Raw genomic sequence first — 20,585 nt, 5'->3', positions numbered from 1 at the left:
ATCTTATACATAGTTATATTTGTTTCCAATATTTGTTTGCGACGCCTGTAGTCCAGCTGCACTTCAGCTATAAAAACAACGTATTTACATTTTTTCATTACTATTATTTATATTTTGCATTTGCTCAGAACTCGGCCCACAGAGTGGAGCAATACTTTTAAAGCGGATCTGAAATCAGGCATTCTAATGACGTAAATCCAGGGATCAAAAACAGCGCTGAAATAAGAAACAACTGCGATGCAGATCCATGTGGCTCTTCTACCAGCACGAGCACACATTTGTTCGCGATCGTCCATCCACTCGCCGCTAAACGGCACTGTGTTAAATACATGAGTACAGGAAAAAATAAAACTCGGTGTGAATAGGACAATAAAAAGACCTGTTATTATCGCAAATCTGTAAGCTCTTTTCCTTTGTCACTTATTCTCTGCAATCTGTTGGGCATCCGTGATATTCTGGCTAACACGAACGGTACCTTTCGTCGATCTGTAGATTTTAAAATAGCAAAATGCTATTATACAAAAAGGGATTAGTACAGCAAAAACAGTTCCACAAATCCAGACATATGGCAAGCGTTTCTCCGGGACAAAATACACTGGTAATGAATAGGAAAAAGCCGAAACCACGTGAAAGCTATTAACATAACACATCTTGTTGACTTCATTCTCCTGTGATACTGTAGTGGCAAAGTTATCGCTATGTATCTATCCAACGCGACATTAACTAAATTAAATGTTACAGATACGGTGGTAAACATCCAAACAACAGTCTCGGTTTTCCATAGAACATCACTTCTTCCGTGCCTGAGATGATTCAAAATTAACCATGAAGAAAAGTAGGCGTTGCCTGTTACACCCGATAAAGGTTCGGCTGTAGCTAGCGAAGTCATGAAGTATCTTGCAGTTGTTCGTAGCGAGTGAAGTTTTCTTATCAATAAAAGGACCACTGCATTTTCTATAGCGGCAAGGAATGCGGAAATGCAGCATATCGTGGTTAGGGTCATGGAAAAACTTGTCGAAACGTTGAACAGGGAGCACGACATGGTTGAAACGGCCAAGATGAAAGCGTTCTTGCAACTGCAGACACGGCGATTCGACTTTCCAGCTGTTCAAACTGACCGTAGAACCCCAAACAATCACGGTAACTTGGGAATTTTTCAGTCTCGAAAATATTTATCAGTGATACAAAAACAAAATAGCTGTTTTCATTTATTTTACGGCGACTCAGTTCAGCGGGAGTCTCAATTGCAAGCAAGCAACCGTGATCGATAATCCTGCTGGTATACGTTGGATCAAACTGGTGATCTAACAAACGTAAGCATAGAAATTAATTCAAAATATGTAAAAACAAAGTCCGAAAAGACGTAGAATGGTTTTAAATGGTTGTGTGCTATATTTTGGCTGACCAAACCAGCCTTTTTCAGGCACAATGAGAGTTTACATAAGAAGGGTTGTTTATGTAATAATATTTGCGTTATATGGGAAATACGTATAACGAACTTGGTAGGCAGTGCAAAATGAAAGATTTAAAAATATTGAAATAATGAAACAAAAGAAAATCTGAAAAGAAAGAGAAAAACAAACTAGTGTTTCGTCGCTGATGTTGAGATCAGCGGTATCAATTGCTCTTCCAAGTAAATTAGAAAACTTTCCTTGGCCTTTCAAATGGTATGATTTTTTTGTTGGAAAATATTTTTCGATGGAGATTAATTGCAGCCTGCGATTCAAATGGCATTTGTCACCTTAGGTGTAAAAATTATCACCTTAGACATTATTTTTTTGGAAAGCTCAACTTAAGTGCTCTTGGCCTAATACATTTTTTCTTTAGCCAGTTTTCTCAATTTTGGGAAATGTACATTCAAAATGGACGTTTTAAAGTCAAGTCTACCACCCTTAACTAGCAGTGTGGCTAGGGGAGGAGAGGAAGCGTTCTGCGACTGTAGTAGGGTTAGCTTTGGTTTTAGATTTATCTTTGGCACGACAGAGTTTCTCCTATGTATTGTAAATTTAAATCACGGCGGTTACATTGAATCATGCAGTTGACGCTTTTAGTGCCACAGGTCAGGCTTGATTCAATGGCACGCATTTCACCGGTAGAAAATTAAAGAAAGTATAGTTAATAATTCCATCAGAAATGTACGGGCAAGTAGCACAATTTTTACCATACCGGAAAGAACAGGAAGAGAGAGGAAGGGAATAAAGAAGGAAGTTTAGCTGTATAACTTATGAATCACGGAGATTGGGGGGGGGGGGGGGGGGGAGTATTAACATGGCTACAACAAGCAAATGTTAATTGAAAAACGTTTTCACAACGGTAAGAAGAGAGCAGTAAATGTTTTTTTTTTTTATGAATGATGCTAGAGATGCTAGGGAGTCATGGATTAAAAGTCGTTATAAAAGGTTGGCGTCTTTGGTTTGTAAAGTGAGTCTTCGGGGGATGTCGACAGCAGTGCGTTGTATTTGTTTAGTGGCGAAGTTACGGCATAGTGTACCTCGTTTAAGGAGGTATGTAGTACGCTAAGTAGCCCGCCGTATTAACCTTTTGGTCGGTAGAAAAACGGAGTGCTGAACTGAAAGGAATGGATTTTTAATATACAGGGGTTGGCAAGATGAATAGAGTAAATCTTGATTGGTGTTTGTCCGTAGGTTCGGTGTAGAGGTCAGTACAGATGTTACCGTCGTTAGTTAAAGAGACATTAACCTCAAGGAAAGTGCGCCGCTTAGTAAAAGATTGTGCTCTGGTGAATTAATATGGCTTCACCGAAGTAATAATATGGCTTTATTGAACTACTACAGTTGCATTCAACTATCTGAAAATGTCATGCGTAAATGCCCCGAAATTTATCTCTTAAATGAGCAGGACAACTAAGAAAACCATAAAGTACGAAAAGAAATTAAAAAAGATGAGCTTTATTGAAACTCTTCCAGCGTTTTTATTACCATCAAATTGATAACAATTGTTTAATCCTGCTTCGTGAAGAACTTTTAAAGCACTAGCTATCTCATTTCTCGGTTTGTTGCTAACAATCGTTGTATAACATGTTCGATAGAAATATGGCCGTTTTAGTCGAATGTCACAACTTTCACCTCTCGCTTGTGGAACAGAAACTGGGTTGCGGCCAAATGTTTTAACATATTTTCATAGACGATGGATGGAATTCTACACTGATATGTAGAAGAGCCAGTGAGCACGAGCCACTTTTGCAATTTATTCCTCTAAGCTTGGGCTAAAACGCCTATTGCAATGTGCCCGAGGTAGACAAACTTAGGAGTTTACTCGTAGCACGAGGCAAGTTCGAGCCCGAGTAAAGTTCGAGTCAGGATCCAACTTTAATTTTTCTCCCTCCCTTTTTTTTTTTTTTTTGTGTGTGTGTGTGTCTTCTGGTTGTTATTCTCTTTTGTGTAATGACGTGCTTGTGGAAAACGGAAGAATTAGCTTTTAGGTTTGCAAAATTTTTAGTTATCGATCGCTAGAGCCATTGCCGCTGTAAATCGCTGCTGCTATGGAAAGATATACGCCATCCCTTATTGTCCATAAATTTTATAAGAAGATTAAGACCTCTATTTGCCCGATATAAAGATTCCATTTCCGCGTCTGAGAAAACGGACTGAGAGGGAAAAAGTATTACCCGCCACGCCATCTTGTTGCGTCCACAGGACCCACAAGATGATATAGAATAGAAACTCGAGGGCAAAATGTTGACGCCCATGTTTTCCCCCTTATACGTCAACGTGAGATTCACAAGGCATAGTGACTGAAGCTGTTGTCACCAACAACATTGGACAAACCCTTTCAGGAAAATTACACATGGCGAGAATGAATAAGGAATGGCGTTAATTTACTACCAATAGTGAACTCTTGCGATCGCGTTGACAAGGAGAATATCTCGTTCATGTTTTTAAAATGCTTCAGACAGCAGTTGGCACATCATTATGAAAGCAAGAATCACGTATAAGGTTACCCGGGACCTTCAGAGGTGTCTCGCGTTGAAGCGATGTAGCGCGTCCAGTTTAAACTGTAGATACCTAAACCCCTATATAAAATTAAAGCTTCTACAGCTGACTATCAAACCATACCAAGAACTTTGAAATAAAATAAATTGTCGAATTTTTCACGACCTCTAATTGCGAGCGTCCGAATCACCTTTTTAAAGCTACAAGTCAAAGTGAATTTTGTTTTTTGCTAATTTAATTTGCTTCTCAGTTTCCAGACCCAAAGCGCTAAAAAAACGTGTCTGCGTTTTGCCATATTCAATCGCAGTGAAAATTTATAGAGCATTTTCGAAATAGGATGGAAAAAATGTGGAGTAATCGTACAAAAATCGCTTTCGGAGAAAAAACATTTCGAAAGAAAAAATTCGCAGACACGTTTTTGTTGTTTATATGTTAAACTAGCTACTGTCCAAATTTGAAGGCAAACGAACAAATTCCTGTTGCGTTTTAGCTCTTTGAAGTGGTTCCTCCAAGTGAAAAAAATGTATTCAAGGAAACAGCGCTAAAAATTCGGCAATTCATTTTATTTCAAAATTCTTGGTTTAGTTGGATAGCCAGCTCTATATGCTTTAATTTGATATAAGGGTTCAGGTATCTACAGTTTAAACCGGACGCACTACATCGCTTGGACGCGAGACACCTCTGAAGACACTTCTGAAGGTACCGGGTAACCTTAAAGATAGCAAGACAGAAACGAAACAAAAGAAAAAAGAGAGAAAAAGAAAAGGTGGATCCTGACTCGAACTTGGCTCGTGACCCGAGCTTGACTCGGGGCTACGAGTAAACTCGATGAACTCAGTCGTGTCCTCAGATTTATCACAAAAAAAATTAGAGCTTATAATTACAATTCATCAGATTATAAATTTAAAATGTGATAGTTTATAACTAGCGAATTAGGCTTTGAATGATCTGTATTCTCTAGAACTAACAGCTGCAATACTTGCAAAATTCACGATCTCGCAGTCAGAGTTTCGAACACAGCCTGGGATACGAAAAGTTCGAATCACAAAATTTTAAGTAATTTAAATTTCTGCGTTTGAAATTCATATTTGTTACCTATAATTACCACAAGAAGATGACGGAAGAGTTATCAGCGAAATATATTTTAAGATAAAAATTTACTTTGAGGTTCTCAGGAAGCCGTAAGATCTTTCTGCCCTTGCGAAAATCCATATTTTGCGTATTCATGCAATAATTATATTGTTTGCTTCCTTTCATCCATTATAAATCCATTATATTATCTTTAAGATAATTTAGGATTCCCAGTTTTCCATGAGGACATGGTTATCCCAAAATGCTGAAATACTGAAAATAAATCTTAACTTGAAGGTAAGGCCAGTAAATGCTGCTTTTCTTGCAGACTGTGTTTAGAATGTTACGTAAAACTGTGGAGACTCAATTGCGTCTTAAAATCATTCAAGGAAGTCGCTTGACGTAATTCTAAGGGTAAACTGGTTCACAACTGAGCTCCGCCGTATGAGTGCAGGGTTGTCGAAGAGTCATGTGTTTTCTGTATTCCTTAAATGATAAGAATTCACATGATCGCAAAAAACAAAACATGACCTTAAATTTTCTGGTGTTGTCCCATTTAAAGTTTTCAAAAGCTTCAAAATCACTTCATAAAAACGCAAAAAAGGACTTGGTCAATATGATATCTAAGAGAAAAAATAAAAAGTAAATAAAAAAATTCTAGTTGTCAGTTAAGAAAGTTCTATTTAGTAAGCATATTTCACTGAAGACAACTCATTCCCATTTTTGTTTACTTTATTTTACTTTAATAATCAACCCATGTACTATCCCACTGAGTATTTTAAAACCTTTTACCTTATTCGTACTAATTTTCGCGGGCACTTAATTTCGCGAATTTGGAACACGAATATTTCGCGAGCATTAATTTTCGCGATTTTGCAAAAAATGATAAATTTAGGGCATTTAATTTCGCGAAAATTGACAAAAGACAGACTTAGAAAACCGTTTTTTATTGAATGATCACTTAATAACGATTGATTTACAATCATGATTTGCAATTACGTAATAGAGATAGCGTTAATAATCACAGACAAATCAAGCAAATACTACAAATCAATCAAATGCTACTGCAATATTGTACTTTAAAATAAAAGTCAATTGTAAAAATATGGTTTTAAACACCTATGCCACACAGTTCGATGACTGCACGAAAGATTCAAGGAAAGAGCTACATGTACAAGAAGAAGAAATGAGTGATTCGAATGAAGAAAGTGCTGAAGTAGAAGATAAATAGACTGATGACAATTACCATGTAGCTATAAACGTAGTTAATCATTGATTAAAGTAATTATGGAAGTGTATTAAATTTCGCGTGTTTAATTTTCGCGTATCCTAATTTTAGCGAGTCTTTAATTTCGCGATTTTTTACAAATCGCGAAAATCGCGAAATTAAAGCCTCGCGAAAATTAGTACGAATAAGGTACTAGCTGACCCCATGATGTTTTGATGTCATCGTGAAGAGGTGTCTTGTTTAGGTGACCTTTAGGTGACTTTTCCAAAAAGTTATCGGATATCAGTTTGGTGTTGCCTGTCTTTCTTCAGGGAATGGAAATTATTGCCATATAATTTCTGTCCTTGAAGATATGTTCCCACTCTTGGGTGGATTGACTTGCACTGTTTCTGCTGGGTTTAGTTCATCTGGGTTTGACGTTGGACTCTGAACAGTTTAGTTAGTTTTGTCAAATGGGGCTGCGGCCAGCTACGTGCTGAACAAATTGAGAGTACTATCACGTGAGATTTACATAAGACGAATTATTGGTAAAACCAAGCATTTGTAAGCAGCACCATGTATATTACCTGGTGAAAACAAAATTGGCCCTTCCTTTACCAGCACCATTACCCTGATCATCAGTGAAGCACTTTGATGACGCGCCTTTTTCCTTGTAATCAACCATCTTGCCATTCTCGGATGTGACACATTTGTTGACGTTCTGTAACAGCAAACGTGGTTTGGTAAAGTAAATAGATTACAACAAGAAACAAGCTAACAGAGTACATAGAGTATGCGTAATTATTTTTTGTTGCATTCGCGTTTGTTTATAGCTTAAAGTAATGTGGGACTGGTGTGGATCTATATTTTCTTTTGTGCATCGATCAGAAATTGTTACCACTCACCAACAAGGAGGGCTTGAACTCTAGCTCATGCTCCTAACGCTTTGTTGGGGAGGGGGGGGGGGGGAGGAGGGGGTTATAGGTTATATTCTATCCTTAAACTACCTTTTCCCTAAAACATCTTTTGCTTTAAAGTGGTGTTCAATGCTGTGATTGGCTACAGTGATTACTAAAATACTAGCAAAATAGAATACATGAAAATGACATCAAACGCGGGAAAACGTGTGCAAGTTATTCGCTGTTGGTTTGATATTTACTTCTAATTTGCTGAGAAAGTAGCGCGAAGAAACGGAGAATGAAATTGGCATTCTCTGAATGCAAGATGGTGGAGCACTCCTTGTTCTCGAACTTCTCTTTTGATAAAGGAGCAATGTTTTAACGAATGCCTACCGTTTTCATAATAGTAAATTGATCAAGGTAAAATTTGTAGACCGCTGTTTTGAAACGGAACATAATATAAATTAAACCTGCAGCAAAACAGGCATTGGGGTACTTTTTAATTCGTTAAAAGGGAAGCAATTTTTGGACAGTTTATTTACAGGCCTCAGTTACCTCGCCTGTTCTTTCAACGTGTTTAATTAATTCTTACTCCGATAGCAAAAATTTCGAAGCCATTTTTCTCCGCTGCAGCTTTGCACTTGGTGACAATCTTTGTTAGATCCGGGTTTTTACGTTTGATGCCTTTGACGGTCGCAAATTTACGTGGAAGAACTCTTTTCTTTGTCTTTTTGTGTTCTTTGTAACATCCCATAGATTTCCAATTAACTGCAAGAAAATAGAAGATAAATAATAAAAATAATAATAATAATAATAATAATAATAATACCTTTATTTATTACCTTTCGCGAAAGAATTACGGTAATATTACAGTAAAAAAGAAAGAAATTCAAAACACGACATGTATATATACAGTCAAAATATGTCAAGTTAAATTAAGTTGAGTTAAGTCAAGTTAGGTTTAGCACCTCTAGCAATAAACGATTGTTTGTGTCTGGTAGTGCGTGATACAGGTATTCTGAGGTGCGCTGGATTCGTCTTACAAGATCTTAGGTTATGGCCATGATCCACAGCCTTGTCTAAAAATCGTTCGCAAAGATGCGCTTCAGATTCAAGAATACGTTTAAATTTTTTCCTCGTCAATTTCTGACGCCTAGTTTCAAGTGACTCAACAGTATCCCTAGGGAGTCCTATGACATTTAGACATCTATTAAGCACTCTCTGTAGATCTACTTCGAGGTAAATGGGCAGCCCTCCCCAGAGAGGCGTGGAATATTCTAACAGAGGTCTAATCTAAGTGATGTAAGTTGTTAGACCGATGTCCCTGGGGAGATGGGCTGTTCTGCAGACCCTGAAATAGTGGATCCGTTTACACGCTTTGCTGACAATACTTGAGACATGTGTATTCCACTTAAGATCGTTCTGTACATCCACACACAGCAGTTTAAACTCTGTAACTCTCTCCAGAAAAAAATTCTCTAATAAACTCTTTTACTCTCTTCTTAAGTCATCTTCAGCATGACCAATAACTGGTAATTTAGAAGGTGCAACCAGTTATTTTATTTTTAGCTTAAGTTAGCAGTTAAAATCTGTTGTAAATCAACACAGTGAGAGTGTATTTATGTGGTAACTCACTGAACACAAAATCCCGCATTGTAGCTTTCCCGATCGTACGTAACCATGTTTCGTGCATTTAAAATTTATCTTTTAACACACTGTGTACTCATTCCCGCGTTCCTTATATAGTGTAACTATTTGTCAGTATTCACCACAGAACAGCTGAATTTATTTGTAAAATCATTGAATACTGACAAAAAGTCTTACAGCAACGTGTTTCAGTGTAAAGCTGAAAGGCCGCTTTCTCAAGGACACCAAAGAAACAGATACAACTGTTCTTACTAAGTGCACAGTAACCAAGTAAGTAACGGACAGCAGTCAAAGTGTGTTTAGTGGAGCTTTTCACAACCTACCGATTGGCTTGGTAGACTCTTGGTATTCCTTCAAAAGCCCAGGGAAATGATCCGTTTCCATAGAAATTGCTTTCAAATTACTTTGTTTTAATTTGGTAGTAGCCGATGCACCAACATAGAACATATAGGCTATTTTCGTCTTCCATCAATTAAAGCAAGTGACACACTCGGACACCAACCCACGGCCTGGCCGGTACCTTACGCATGGGCAGCTGTTTCGGCCTAAAACAGTTGTCCATGGCTGCCAGTGCACGGGTGATTAATTATGGCTGTGCGCATGCGTAAGGTACTGGCCAGGCCGTGGGTTGGTGTCCGAGTGTGTCATTTGCTTTAATTGATTGTCTTATTGATTTTATTTACACACTGATCGGCATAAAGGCTGATCCACCTCCCCAGCGCACGCCATGGGAGAACTGCCGTGCGGTTCCCAGTCAACAGCTACCACATGTGTGCTGTGGAGCTGTCGCTTAAAGGAGTGTTTTACACCAGTCTCGGCAGTAAAGGGCGCCTGATACACGGCCTTCTGGTCGTTCGGTGCCCGAAGTGACGTCACCCATTCGACTAATAGGGAAGGCACCACATGTCGGATAGTTTGGTCCCAAGGCGGTCCAAGAACGAAGTTCGGCTGGAACGATAAGAGCGATGGAGCCTCATGCCAGAGGTTTTACAACTTCCAATAATTGAGCAAAGTATATGTATACCTTCTGGACATTGTTGTCCTTTGTAACCGTCCTTGCATTGGCAAGAGTAACCTGGTTGTTCGTTTAAACATGTACCACCATTTTTACAAGGGGTTGATTCACATTCATCAACATCTAGGAAGAAAATAAAGAAGTAGCATAATCAATGATCAATAAAAATCACCAATAACAAAGTGACAAATTCCGCGACTGTTTCTGAAAAACCTGTTTAAAATCACCATCTTATAGATTATCATAAAATGGGAACTTTTGCTTTGAATTTTCTCCAAGAATCAGTCAAACACTCGAAAGAATGTGGCATCCACCTCGAAGTTGGTCACAAAAACTCAATATCAAACCTTGATCACAATCCTTTCCCATCCATCCTGCGGGACACGGTTGGCAACTGTAACCATCGTCAGTCAATTTACAGATAGCTCCATTCACACACGGTGACGCCGCACACTCATCAACTTCAAAATAAAAAGATTGCACTGATGCTACCTAAATTCGTGGCATCTTATTTACTTTTTTTCTGAATACTGCTCGCATTTTTTAAAATTACCTAAAGTACTCTATATCTATTACGTCAGTCGAATGTCCTTACCACAATTAACGAGAGTAGACAGAGACAAATGAACACCACACTTTGTTTCGATTAAAAAGAAAATATCTGTCAGCTTTAAGTCTTTAAATGACGGAACTTCCGCCTTTGGCCAGTTACATCCACGCTCTTTTATCAACAGTATATCAGCTGGCATTGACTTATTAAAAGATTGGGCGCGATCCATTAAGCCAATATTTCCGGAAATTCCGGTACAGAATCAAATGGAACGGGATATTTCGAAAAATTTGTTTCGAAAATTCCGGACAACCTCTCGAGGTTGTCCTTTTTTCCGAAAATTTGGAAATTCCGGAAATTTTCTGTACCATTTGGCATTCCATTTGGGCCAGGCACTCGGGTCCATGCCCATCCTGGTGTTTCTCCAGCGATCAGATTGATTGTTGACCGAAAGCCATGGCCGACGGTGAAGTTTATCAGTGCAATACTTGCTTTTCGGGTGCAATCACTGGTCGCCCATGTGGATTCCCCACAGGTTTGTGGCCAGTTTGGATAACTGCTTGGCAGAGAAGTACGCACGTTTCCCTTGTCATCCGAAAATGATTTTTAAACTCATCAGGCAAATACCTTGGAAGAGTAGTCGTGTATACGGGTTAATTTTCTTCCCATGGAGCAGCTAACGGCAGCTAACACAACCATGACGTCGTCGTTGTCCTCTAAGATATAAATCGCAAAATCGTCGGCTAACTCTGAAGCAAACAAGAACGACTGCATATCCGCCATGTTGAATCCTGGCGGGAAATTTGGCCCGCGCGGGCATGAAGCGAGACCGGTTCAGTCAAGTGGAAATTACCGTTCCATTTAATGGATCGCGCCCATTACCTTATTTTGGAACATTACATCGTTAGAGAAAATAATTGAGGAAAAGTATTTACTGAATAGTCAAAACATTTTTCTTACCACAGTTAGCCCCACGTCCAACGTAGACAGCATCAAATGAGCACCACGGTGTGTTTCCATTAGCAACAGTAGTACAGGAGTCGTAAGATACTCCTCCATACGTGAAAGGAAAAACACAACAGCGGCCTTGTGAATCATCCGTCTTTTTTCCTGGTTGACATGGCAGTCCTGTGGAACAGTAAGCGGATTATCTTTTTGTTTTCAGTCTATGCTGAAAAATGCTCACAAACGAAGGGAGAAAATTGAGGCATCTGCCATATCACAAGTTCGCTTACGTTTTTCGCAGTTATCTCCTTCAAATTTCTCAGTGCACTTGCACGTGTATGAATCAGCGCCAGTCATTGTACAGGTTCCACTATTTTTACACGGGACAGATTTGCAGGGGCTCACTGAGAAAAAAAAGATAGATTCAAAGCATAAACTTGACTTTTGATGCTTACTTTCTATTTTTCATTCATCTGATCAGCCTTTTGAAGTTGCTGCGTGCGTACCTTTTTCACAGTTGTCTCCATAAAATCCCTCAGCACACTGACAGCTGTAACTATCGTCTCCAGTTATAGTGCAGGTTCCGCCATTCTTACAAGGGCTCTTTGTGCATGGATTAACTGTGATATAAAAAATGGATCTGTCAGCTTTTGTGTTTCAAATTCCGTAAACTTTCATCTTTGGCAAATTACATACATGCTCTTTTATTAACTAAAAGTAAACTAGGATTGACTAGGGTTGATTAAAAAAGCTCATTTTGGAACATTACATCGATGGGAAAATAATTGAGGAAAAGTATTTACTGAAAAGTCAAAACATTTTTCTTACCACAGTTAGCCCATTGTCCAGCGTAGACAGCATCAAATGAGCACCACAGTGTGTTTCCATAATCAACGGTGGTACAGGAGTCGTAAGATACTCCATAATATGTGAAAGGAAAAACACAACAGCGGCCTTGTGAATCATCCGTCTTTTTTCCTGGTTGACATGGCAGTCCTGTGGAACAGTAAGCGGATTATCTTTTTGTTTTCAGTTTATGCTGAAAAATGCTCACAAAAGAAGGGAGAAAATTGAGGCATCTGCCACATCACAAGTTCGCTTACGTTTGTCGCAGTTATCTCCTTCAAATTCATCAGTACACTTGCACGTGTATGAATCAGCTCCAGTCATTGTACAGGTTCCACCATTTTTACACGGGTTACAAGGCTTGTTTGTGCATGGATTAACTGTGATATAAAAAATGGATCTGTCAGCCTTCTGTGTTTCAAATACCGAAAGTTCCATCTTTTTTTAAATTACGTACATGCTCTTTTATTGAGAGTAAGTGAACTAGGATTGACTAGGGTCGGTTGAAAAATGTTACTTTGGAACATTACATCGATAGGAAAATAATTCAGGAAGAGTATCTACTGAATAGTCAAAACATTATTCTTACCACAGTTAGCCCATTGTCCAGCGTAGACAGCATCAAATGAGCACCACAGTGTGTTTCCATAATCAACGGTGGTACAGGAGTCGTAAGATACTCCATAATATGTGAAAGGAAAAACACAACAGCGGCCTTGTGCATCATCCGTCTTTTTTCCTGGTTGACAATCACCCGTGGCTAAAATAATAAATAAATAATATTATGTAATTTAATAATGTAATATATGTACATTTTTACAATTCATTCGGCATTGTTTTAAACTGCCGTGAAAATCACCAAATTGTGTTCCGAAGAATAGACAAACATGATCAAATTATACGATCATAGAAAGCAAGGTCTCTTGCTGGCAAGTTAGGAGATATTGGTACACGTTCAAACACAAAATTGATGTTCATTTATTACATGATGTCAAAGTTTGCGAAAAAAGAAAAAAAGAAAAGGAAATAAAAAAGGTTACCAGAAAGCAGGTTGAAGTTCAGCATTAGCAGGGTCGGGATGCAGTACGAAAACATTTTTGGAGCTAGGAATAAAGCAAAAAAAATACTTTGCACGGCCAAAAACAATCAATGTAATTAATGTAGACTAAACTGAAAAGAAAATGAATTGAGATGCTCATTTAGTAAGTACAACAAAAAGAAAATTATTCTGGCGGATTTAACCAATTATTATTATTATTATTATTATTATTATTATTATTATTATTATTATAATTATTATTATTATTATTATTATTATTATTTCGACCCTTTCCTGTCGAAACTCATGCATTCATTCATGTTGTCTAAAATTTATTATATCTGTCAGTTAATACGCGAGATGTGATTGGTCAATTTTGCGGGTCACTGACGAGCCACGAATCCCCGCTCTCTACCCAAGATCAGCTCAGCTTCGGTAATATCGCCGCGTTTTGACAGCTCGCCAAATGCGCCGATATATTTGAGTTGCTTTCAGAAAGAAAAACAAAGCTCTCCTTGTCTCTGTTGGATCCACAATGAGTCTGTAATTTTTCATGCAGGGAACAACTGGATGGAATAGGAGACATTTTTAAGCAATGCCGACCTTTCGGTATGTGCTAGGAGGGTTTTGGAAAAATATTCAAATTGAAACCCCCTTGGCCGTTTTTATACTAGAGGACGAATTATCCGTCTGGACGAACTTGGGCAAACATTTGTTGCACATCTGGTTATTCGTCTCTAGAATAAAGACGGGCACAAGACGCATAATCCGTCTGGGCGAACTATTTTTTCGTTGTGCGTCGTTCAAGACGAATAACGGTAGATAATTCGTCCCGACGGATAATGCGTCCTCTACTGTAAAAACGGCCAAAAAAATTAACAACAGAGCCTTGATACCTTGATAAATAAACACTGCGTCACAAAACGTAAAGAAACTAGTTCACATACTATAAGCGGGAGAAAGGAACATTTTCCCCAGCTGATTCTTTGTCTTGGAGAGAATTTTAAAATACTGATTTTATTCTTACATACAAAGAAAAAAGGTAACGCTTTAAATTGAGCGTAGAATGAATACCTTGAAATGAACAACTGTCAGTCACGCAAAACAAACACTGCCATAAGAAAAAAAAGCTCCAGAGGTTTCATTTAAAATAATAATAAAAGGATAGAAATTATCTAAAATATGGCTAAATGGCCAGAGATATTTATCAAGTGATTATTATTGTATTTCTAGAAGGGTTCGTTTCAGAAATGTGTCCATCGGTCTGACGGCTTTATGTTTAGTTTCAATTGAAATCCGTGAATATTAGGGAAATCGCGGAGTTCTGTACGGCACGCAGCGTAAAGTGCCCACAAATTTTATTCCATACATTAGTAGATTGGTGTTACTGCTTTTGAGTTAAAATAGACTTGACCCTTGGCATCACCGGCAATGTATAGATAAATTGTAGAGTCCTCAAAGGTAAATTGAGTAGTTTTGAAGTCACCTTGTAAACCGTCTCGCCAACAACGAAACAAATCGCATTGAGCTCAGTAAATGTGATATTTGTTTATGGGATATAATGATTGATGTTCATTGAAAAAAATCAGCTAAATCGGGGAGTAACCGAAATTTGCCTTATCCGTTCAAACGCGGACAGCCTCTTAATTATGGTATCAGATTTACGCCGGGACACCTGTTTTAACAAGCGCGTCGTGTGCCACTATCAGGTGCACGGTCGTAAGGCAAATTGACGGCTTGAGTTACACCGAAATAATGTGAGTTCTATTTTATCGCTTAACCTGGCGTGAGCAAAGTTATGCGGCACTGTAATTCTTTTTAATGGTATTAAAACTGTATGAACTAGATATACGAAGATGATGATCGCAGAAACCTTAAACACGGGCTCGAGGTACAATGAAAAATTATTAATCTAGCCCAGCAGATCCCTGTCTTATCTCACCTTAATTTCTTTGAGTTGTGTACGGCAATGGAACCGATCCTCAAATGAACAAATCTCAAACAACTTGTAATTGATTATTTACAATTTTAATAACAAAATTTTTGTTGAGACAAGCTAAAACTATGGCCACGTAAGTAACTGTGCTAATTGAAAGCTACAATAATTGTATAGTGGGTAATTAAAGTAGAACTTTTCTTAATTTGGCTTAGATCTGCATTTCCTTAAAACTTTTCCGCTTGGTGAGAAAGAAGAAAACATTTAATTAAAAAAGAATAGTTTTAATAAGAGAAAATTTGTCTGAAAGATATTAATCGTCATTTATTCAATAAAGTACTTTCAAACCTTACAAACAGTAAATCGCACAATTACCTTATAAATAGACCATTGCCGAGTTGCTCTGAATCTCATTATGAATGCAAAGCGAAGTGCAAAGTTTTCATCATTAAAATTAGCTTTCATTCATATGCAAAGCTTTTACACTCAGCCTTGCTTTCTTAGTGGAAGTTCACAGCAACTCGGAAATGGCCTTTTCAATTGTGATACCTCCCAACTCAAATAAGTTTTCCGATTGGAGGAGAACGTGTCACGTGCCATGGGTCAAAACTCACTAACTCCCTAGGGAAACTAAAAAAAGAACTTTCGACTGGCACGTGATCAGGTCGTGCACCTTGCAACCGCGCGGCTTTGTAGCATTTTGCAATGAAATCGTATGCGACACCCGTAAATAATTTGTTCTATTTTTGAGATGGGAGGTATAACAAAGCACTTAATGACTGGCCCCACGGGAAACAGTGAGTTTTGTTTCCCCTCGATCCTCAATGTTCCCCTCGGCGAAGTCCTTGTGAGTTAAGCTGTTGTTATACTTTTAAAATCCTTAGACGGCCAAAGTCTCCCTTCCACAATTATTAACAAAGATATGAGACTATGATTAATTTTCGTTGGCCTCTTTCACATAATAGAATTGTTATGAAAATAAAATTTAAAAAAAATGATCTAGATATGAAAGGCTGATCTAGTTGGTCTAGATTCTAGTTAATTGCTACAACAAAGCAGCTGAGGAAAGACAAGAAACAACACATGTCGGGAAGGGATACGATGTTTCTTCTCTCGAAATGTATAAATGGAAGGTCGACAATGATGTGAGTGCCAGAAATCGTGTTAATGATTAATTCTAGCAACAGGATTGCGTAGGCTGTATCTCCACAAAATTTAGTTGCATGTGTTATTATAATTGAATGTAGTAGGCGTTCCCTGTTACCCCCGATAAAAGTTCTGCCGCAGTTAGCGAAGTCATGAGGTATCTTTCGTTCGTAGCGAGTGAAGTTTTCTTATCAATAAAAGGACCACTGCATTTTCTATAGCGGCAAGGAATGCGGAAATACAACATATCGTGGACAGGGTCATGGCAAAACTCGTCGAAACGTTGAACGGGGACTAACACGACATGTTTGAAACGGCCAAGATGAAAGCGTTGTTGTAACTGCTGACACGGCGATTCGACTTTGTGGATACGAACTGATTTGAAACTGCAAGCAGTTACTAATATATCCCACGGATTCAATCTTTTGACAGCTCAACATAAAACCAATTAAAGATAACACTGCATTTTTATTTGAAGATAATTTTGTTCTCCGGAGGCGGCTGTTGTAGTTTATTGCATGTTTCGAGATTGGTGCTCTTTCCAGCTGTTCAAACTGACCGGTAGAACCCCAAACAATCATTTGCACGGTAACTAGGGTATTTCTCAGTCTCGAAAATATTTATTATCAGTGGTACAACGACAAAATGGCTTTTTTATTTCTTCTCCGGCGTCTCAGTCCAGTGAGAATCTCAACTATAATATGACCAGTTGCATGTTCAAGCAAACAACCGAGATCGATACTGATCGATCAAACTGGTGATCTAACAAACGTAAACATAGAAATTAAATCAAAATATATATTAAAACAAAGTCCGAAAAGACGTAGAATGGTTTTAAATGGTTGTGTACTATATTTCGGCTGACCAAACCATCCTTTTTCAGGTACAATGAGACTTTACATTAGAAGGTTTGTTTAGGTAATAATATTTGCGTAATGTGAAAAAAAAATTGCGTTATATGGGCAATACGTATAACTAACTTGATAAACAGTGTAAAATTAAAGATAAAAGAAATATTGAAATAATAAAACAAAAGAAAAGAAAAGAAAAGAAAAGGAAACTAAGGTTTCGTCGCGGATGTTGAGATCAGTGGTATCAATCGCTCTTCCAAGTAAATTAGGAAAGATTTCTGGCCTTTCAGATAGTATGATTCTTTGTTGGAAAATATTTTTCTTTGGGGATTAATTGCATGTCGTCATAATTAGCAGTGTGCTTAGGAGAGGAGAGGAAATGTTCTGCCACTGTAGTAGGGTTAGCTTTGGTGTTACGTTTATCTGTGGTACGACGGTGTTTATTAAATCAGCTTTTTGACCGTCTTTCAGTTTCTCCTATGTATTTCAAATTACGGTGGTTACATTGAATCATGCAGTAGATGACGCTTTTAGTTTCACAGGTCAGGCTTCATGGGACGCGTTTCACCGGTAGAAAATTAAAGAAAGTATAGCTAGTAATTCCATCAGAAATGTACGGACAAGAAGCACAATTTTTACTACAACGGAAAGAACAGTAAGAGAGAGGAAGGGATTTAGTTGAATTAGTTATAGAAGGAAGTTTAGCTGTATGTATAATTGGTTAGTCACAACATAACTAGTGAGTATCAACATATCTGAAGGCTACAACAAGCAAATGTTAATTGAAAAACGTTTTCACAACCGTTAGAAGAGAGTAGTAAATGACAATGTTTTTTTTTATGATGCTAGAGATGCTTGTTAGTGATGGATTGAAAGTCGTTATAAAAGGTTGGCGTCTATCGTTTGTAAAATGAGTCTGCGGGGGATGTCGCCAGCTCTGAGTTGTATTTGTTTAATGATGAAGTTACGGTATAATGTACCTCGTTTAAAGGGACACAGTCACCTTTGTGACCACGCTGACCTGGACACTAGTTTTGTCAGTTTGAAAAACGTCTACCTCAAGCCGAAATCAAAAGTACGTGTCGAATACATCTAGAAATCCGCTTCAATCTTCTTAGTATTTTATTGGATTTTCAATCTTTTACTGGAAACCTGTTTCTGAGTATGCTTTTGCTCATCCTATGGTATTATTTCATCATATTTGGTTAAAAAACAGTATGGATCGCGTCTCCAACGGAACATGAAAAGAAGAGGTGGCTAAAAGTGAAGGCGCCGGGCGGAAGAAATCGCCTGCGTTGACCAATATAACGAGAGAAATAAATCAAAAACATTGGAGAACAAATCTCCATTATATATATTTGGAAAATCGCATTTTCTCAACCTGACGAAAGGTTCGTGCGGAGGGAATCTTCGTAAACGATTCGAACTTCGCGTCATAGCTGCTTGGTTTGGAGCTCAGACGAAGACAAGCTTCGGTACACAGTCGATTATCTCCTCGACAAGGAAAATCTCTATTAGAACCTTGTTTTCTACGGGTCGAGCAAGCGTTCTTGTAATGACATGGGTTTGGTTCCTAAATTTAGATAACGGAGAAGTTATAGAAACGAAATTATAAACGCAAAATATATGATTTAAAGCAGAAATAAAGCTTACCGGTAGTTTCGCTACAAAGTCGTTTCGCTACACTGCAGTTCAGGCGACTCGCTACGTTTTAAAACTGACATATTCTCTAATATTTGAACTCAATTTGCTTCTTATGCAAACACTGTGAAACGTAGAAACAGCTAAGATAATTTTTTACACGGCCGGATACAGAACTAAAAAATTAAACGAGATCTTCGACTTCAGAGGTATTCGTCGACGTTTGGCTTTCCCTGGACAAGTCCATCAGTAAATTCTCCAATGTATCAACAAAAATGAGTGTTCTAATATGACATTAGGTCTATAATCACTATAATAATTTTGACTGGCAAACACTTCGACTCGACAAGGTTTTGAAAGGTTTGTTTAGATTTTTCAAAGGATGCTCTTCTCAGCGCGAGACTTGCGGATGAAGTGTGATATGCTAATCAGCTAAGAAATCAGCTAAGAAATGGTATCGTAAATGCCCCGAAATTTAGCTCTTTAATGCGCAGGACAACTGAGGAAAACATAAAGTACAGATAAAAACGTTTTAGTTTAAAATACTCTGGACGTATACCACTACGATCTACAGCTTCAAATCTGTAAACAACTTTGTATTTGAAACATACTTAAAAGATAAAGATATATGGTAATTTGTCCCCATCTAGGTCGGCTTTTAGTCGTCTCCTGTGGCTAGGGGTGGGGGAGGGGGCATTCCTCCCCTCCTCCACCCCCTACATAACTCCATAAATATAAATTGAAAACTATGACAATGAAACACAGTCGGCCCAGTCGCTGCCGAGGCACTACCAAGATTTCAAATGCTTCTGAATATTTTACATTTTATGCCTTAATTGCTGTAGTCAATTGTTTTCTGTTCTGTATGTAATGTTATCACCATTTTAATATAGTTTTATACTGTAATCAGTTATTTTCACACGACCCCACAAGCTCTGATGAGCTTTAAACCCCATCGTGTTTAAATAAAGGATATGTATGTATGTATGTATGTATGTATGTATGTATGTATGTATGTATGTATGTATGTATGTATGTATGTATGTATGTATGTATGTAAAACTATGTACGTATGTATGTATGTATGTATGTATGTATGTATGTATGTATGTATGTATGTATGTATGTATGTATGTATGTATGTATGTATGTATGTATGTATGTATGTATGTATGTATGTATGTATGTATGTATGTTGAATAGTACATTTAGAGGTCTCTCCTTTGAGGTCCACGGCGGGTAGTTATGATCTTAGATGGCGTGAAAATAACGTCATGGTTTCCAAAATGATATAAGAACATGGAAGTTATAATTACTGTAATATAGATCACTTCCTTAAAAACAGAAATATCCAAATATCTGGAAAGCCGATGAAATCCACACGCAGCCCAATTGTAGTATGTGAGACAGAACTTTCTAAAGAAGTGACTTCTGCAGTGAACGCGAAAAATCTTTAAAACGAATTGTTTGTTATAATAATAATAATAATAATAATAATAATAATAATAATAATAATAATGATAATAATAATAATAATAATAATAATAATAATAATAATTAAAAGAAAAAACCATCACATTAAATATATAGTATCTCTTGTGTCTCTACCCTGCAGTATCATCAATAAAAATATATCTAATATAAAAGGAGAAAACCGCAAACTGAAGGAACACAATATACTAAGACGAGGAGTCGATGAAGAGATAGAGAAACAAAAAGAAAGCTTACGTAGGTCCCACCGAGATTTGAACTCGAATCGCTGGATTCAAAGTCCAGAGTGCTAACCATTACACCATGGGACCCGTGAGCATGAAAATATGGAAAATTAATATCGTCACT

At 37.7% G+C, this 20,585-nt stretch overlaps 1 protein-coding gene and 1 non-coding gene across 2 annotated transcripts; both read right to left on the bottom strand.

Moving 5' to 3' along the window:
• Positions 1-6,814: 6,814 nt before the first annotated feature.
• Positions 6,815-13,228, bottom strand: LOC146482864 (protein lin-12-like). The gene is made up of 10 exons (XM_085106695.1): positions 13,174-13,228; positions 12,723-12,893; positions 12,391-12,513; positions 12,116-12,283; positions 11,794-11,907; positions 11,303-11,470; positions 10,140-10,253; positions 9,802-9,915; positions 7,723-7,898; positions 6,815-6,952 (listed from the first exon to the last, which is right to left on the bottom strand). The coding sequence occupies exons 1-10, from the start codon at positions 13,226-13,228 to the stop codon at positions 6,815-6,817; spliced, it is 1,341 nt and encodes a 446-aa protein (XP_084962821.1).
• A 7,248-nt stretch (positions 13,229-20,476) lies between these two features.
• Positions 20,477-20,548, bottom strand: Trnaq-uug (transfer RNA glutamine (anticodon UUG)). Its single transcript has one exon. It is a non-coding gene; the product is annotated as a tRNA-Gln (tRNA).
• Between the last annotated feature and the right edge of the window lie 37 nt (positions 20,549-20,585).

This window comes from Pavona decussata, unplaced genomic scaffold (genome assembly GCF_977016875.1).
Source record: "Pavona decussata unplaced genomic scaffold, jaPavDecu1.1 SCAFFOLD_42, whole genome shotgun sequence".
NCBI lineage: Eukaryota > Metazoa > Cnidaria > Anthozoa > Scleractinia > Agariciidae > Pavona > Pavona decussata.
This window is presented reverse-complemented; position numbering and strand designations above follow the sequence as displayed.

What these genes read in the sequence shown, in the direction of transcription:
- LOC146482864 (XM_085106695.1), bottom strand. Translation starts at nt 13,228, where the DNA reads ATGTTTTCGTACTGCATCCCGACCCTGCTAATGCTGAACTTCAACCTG. An exon ending in GAACTTCAACCTGCTTTCTG is followed by an intron (nt 12,894 to 13,173) that starts GTAACCTTTTTT and finishes TTATTATTTTAG; the next exon opens with CCACGGGTGATTGTCAACCA. An exon ending in TGGACGTGGGGCTAACTGTG is followed by an intron (nt 10,254 to 11,302) that starts GTAAGAAAAATG and finishes TTTATTTTGAAG; the next exon opens with TTGATGAGTGTGCGGCGTCA.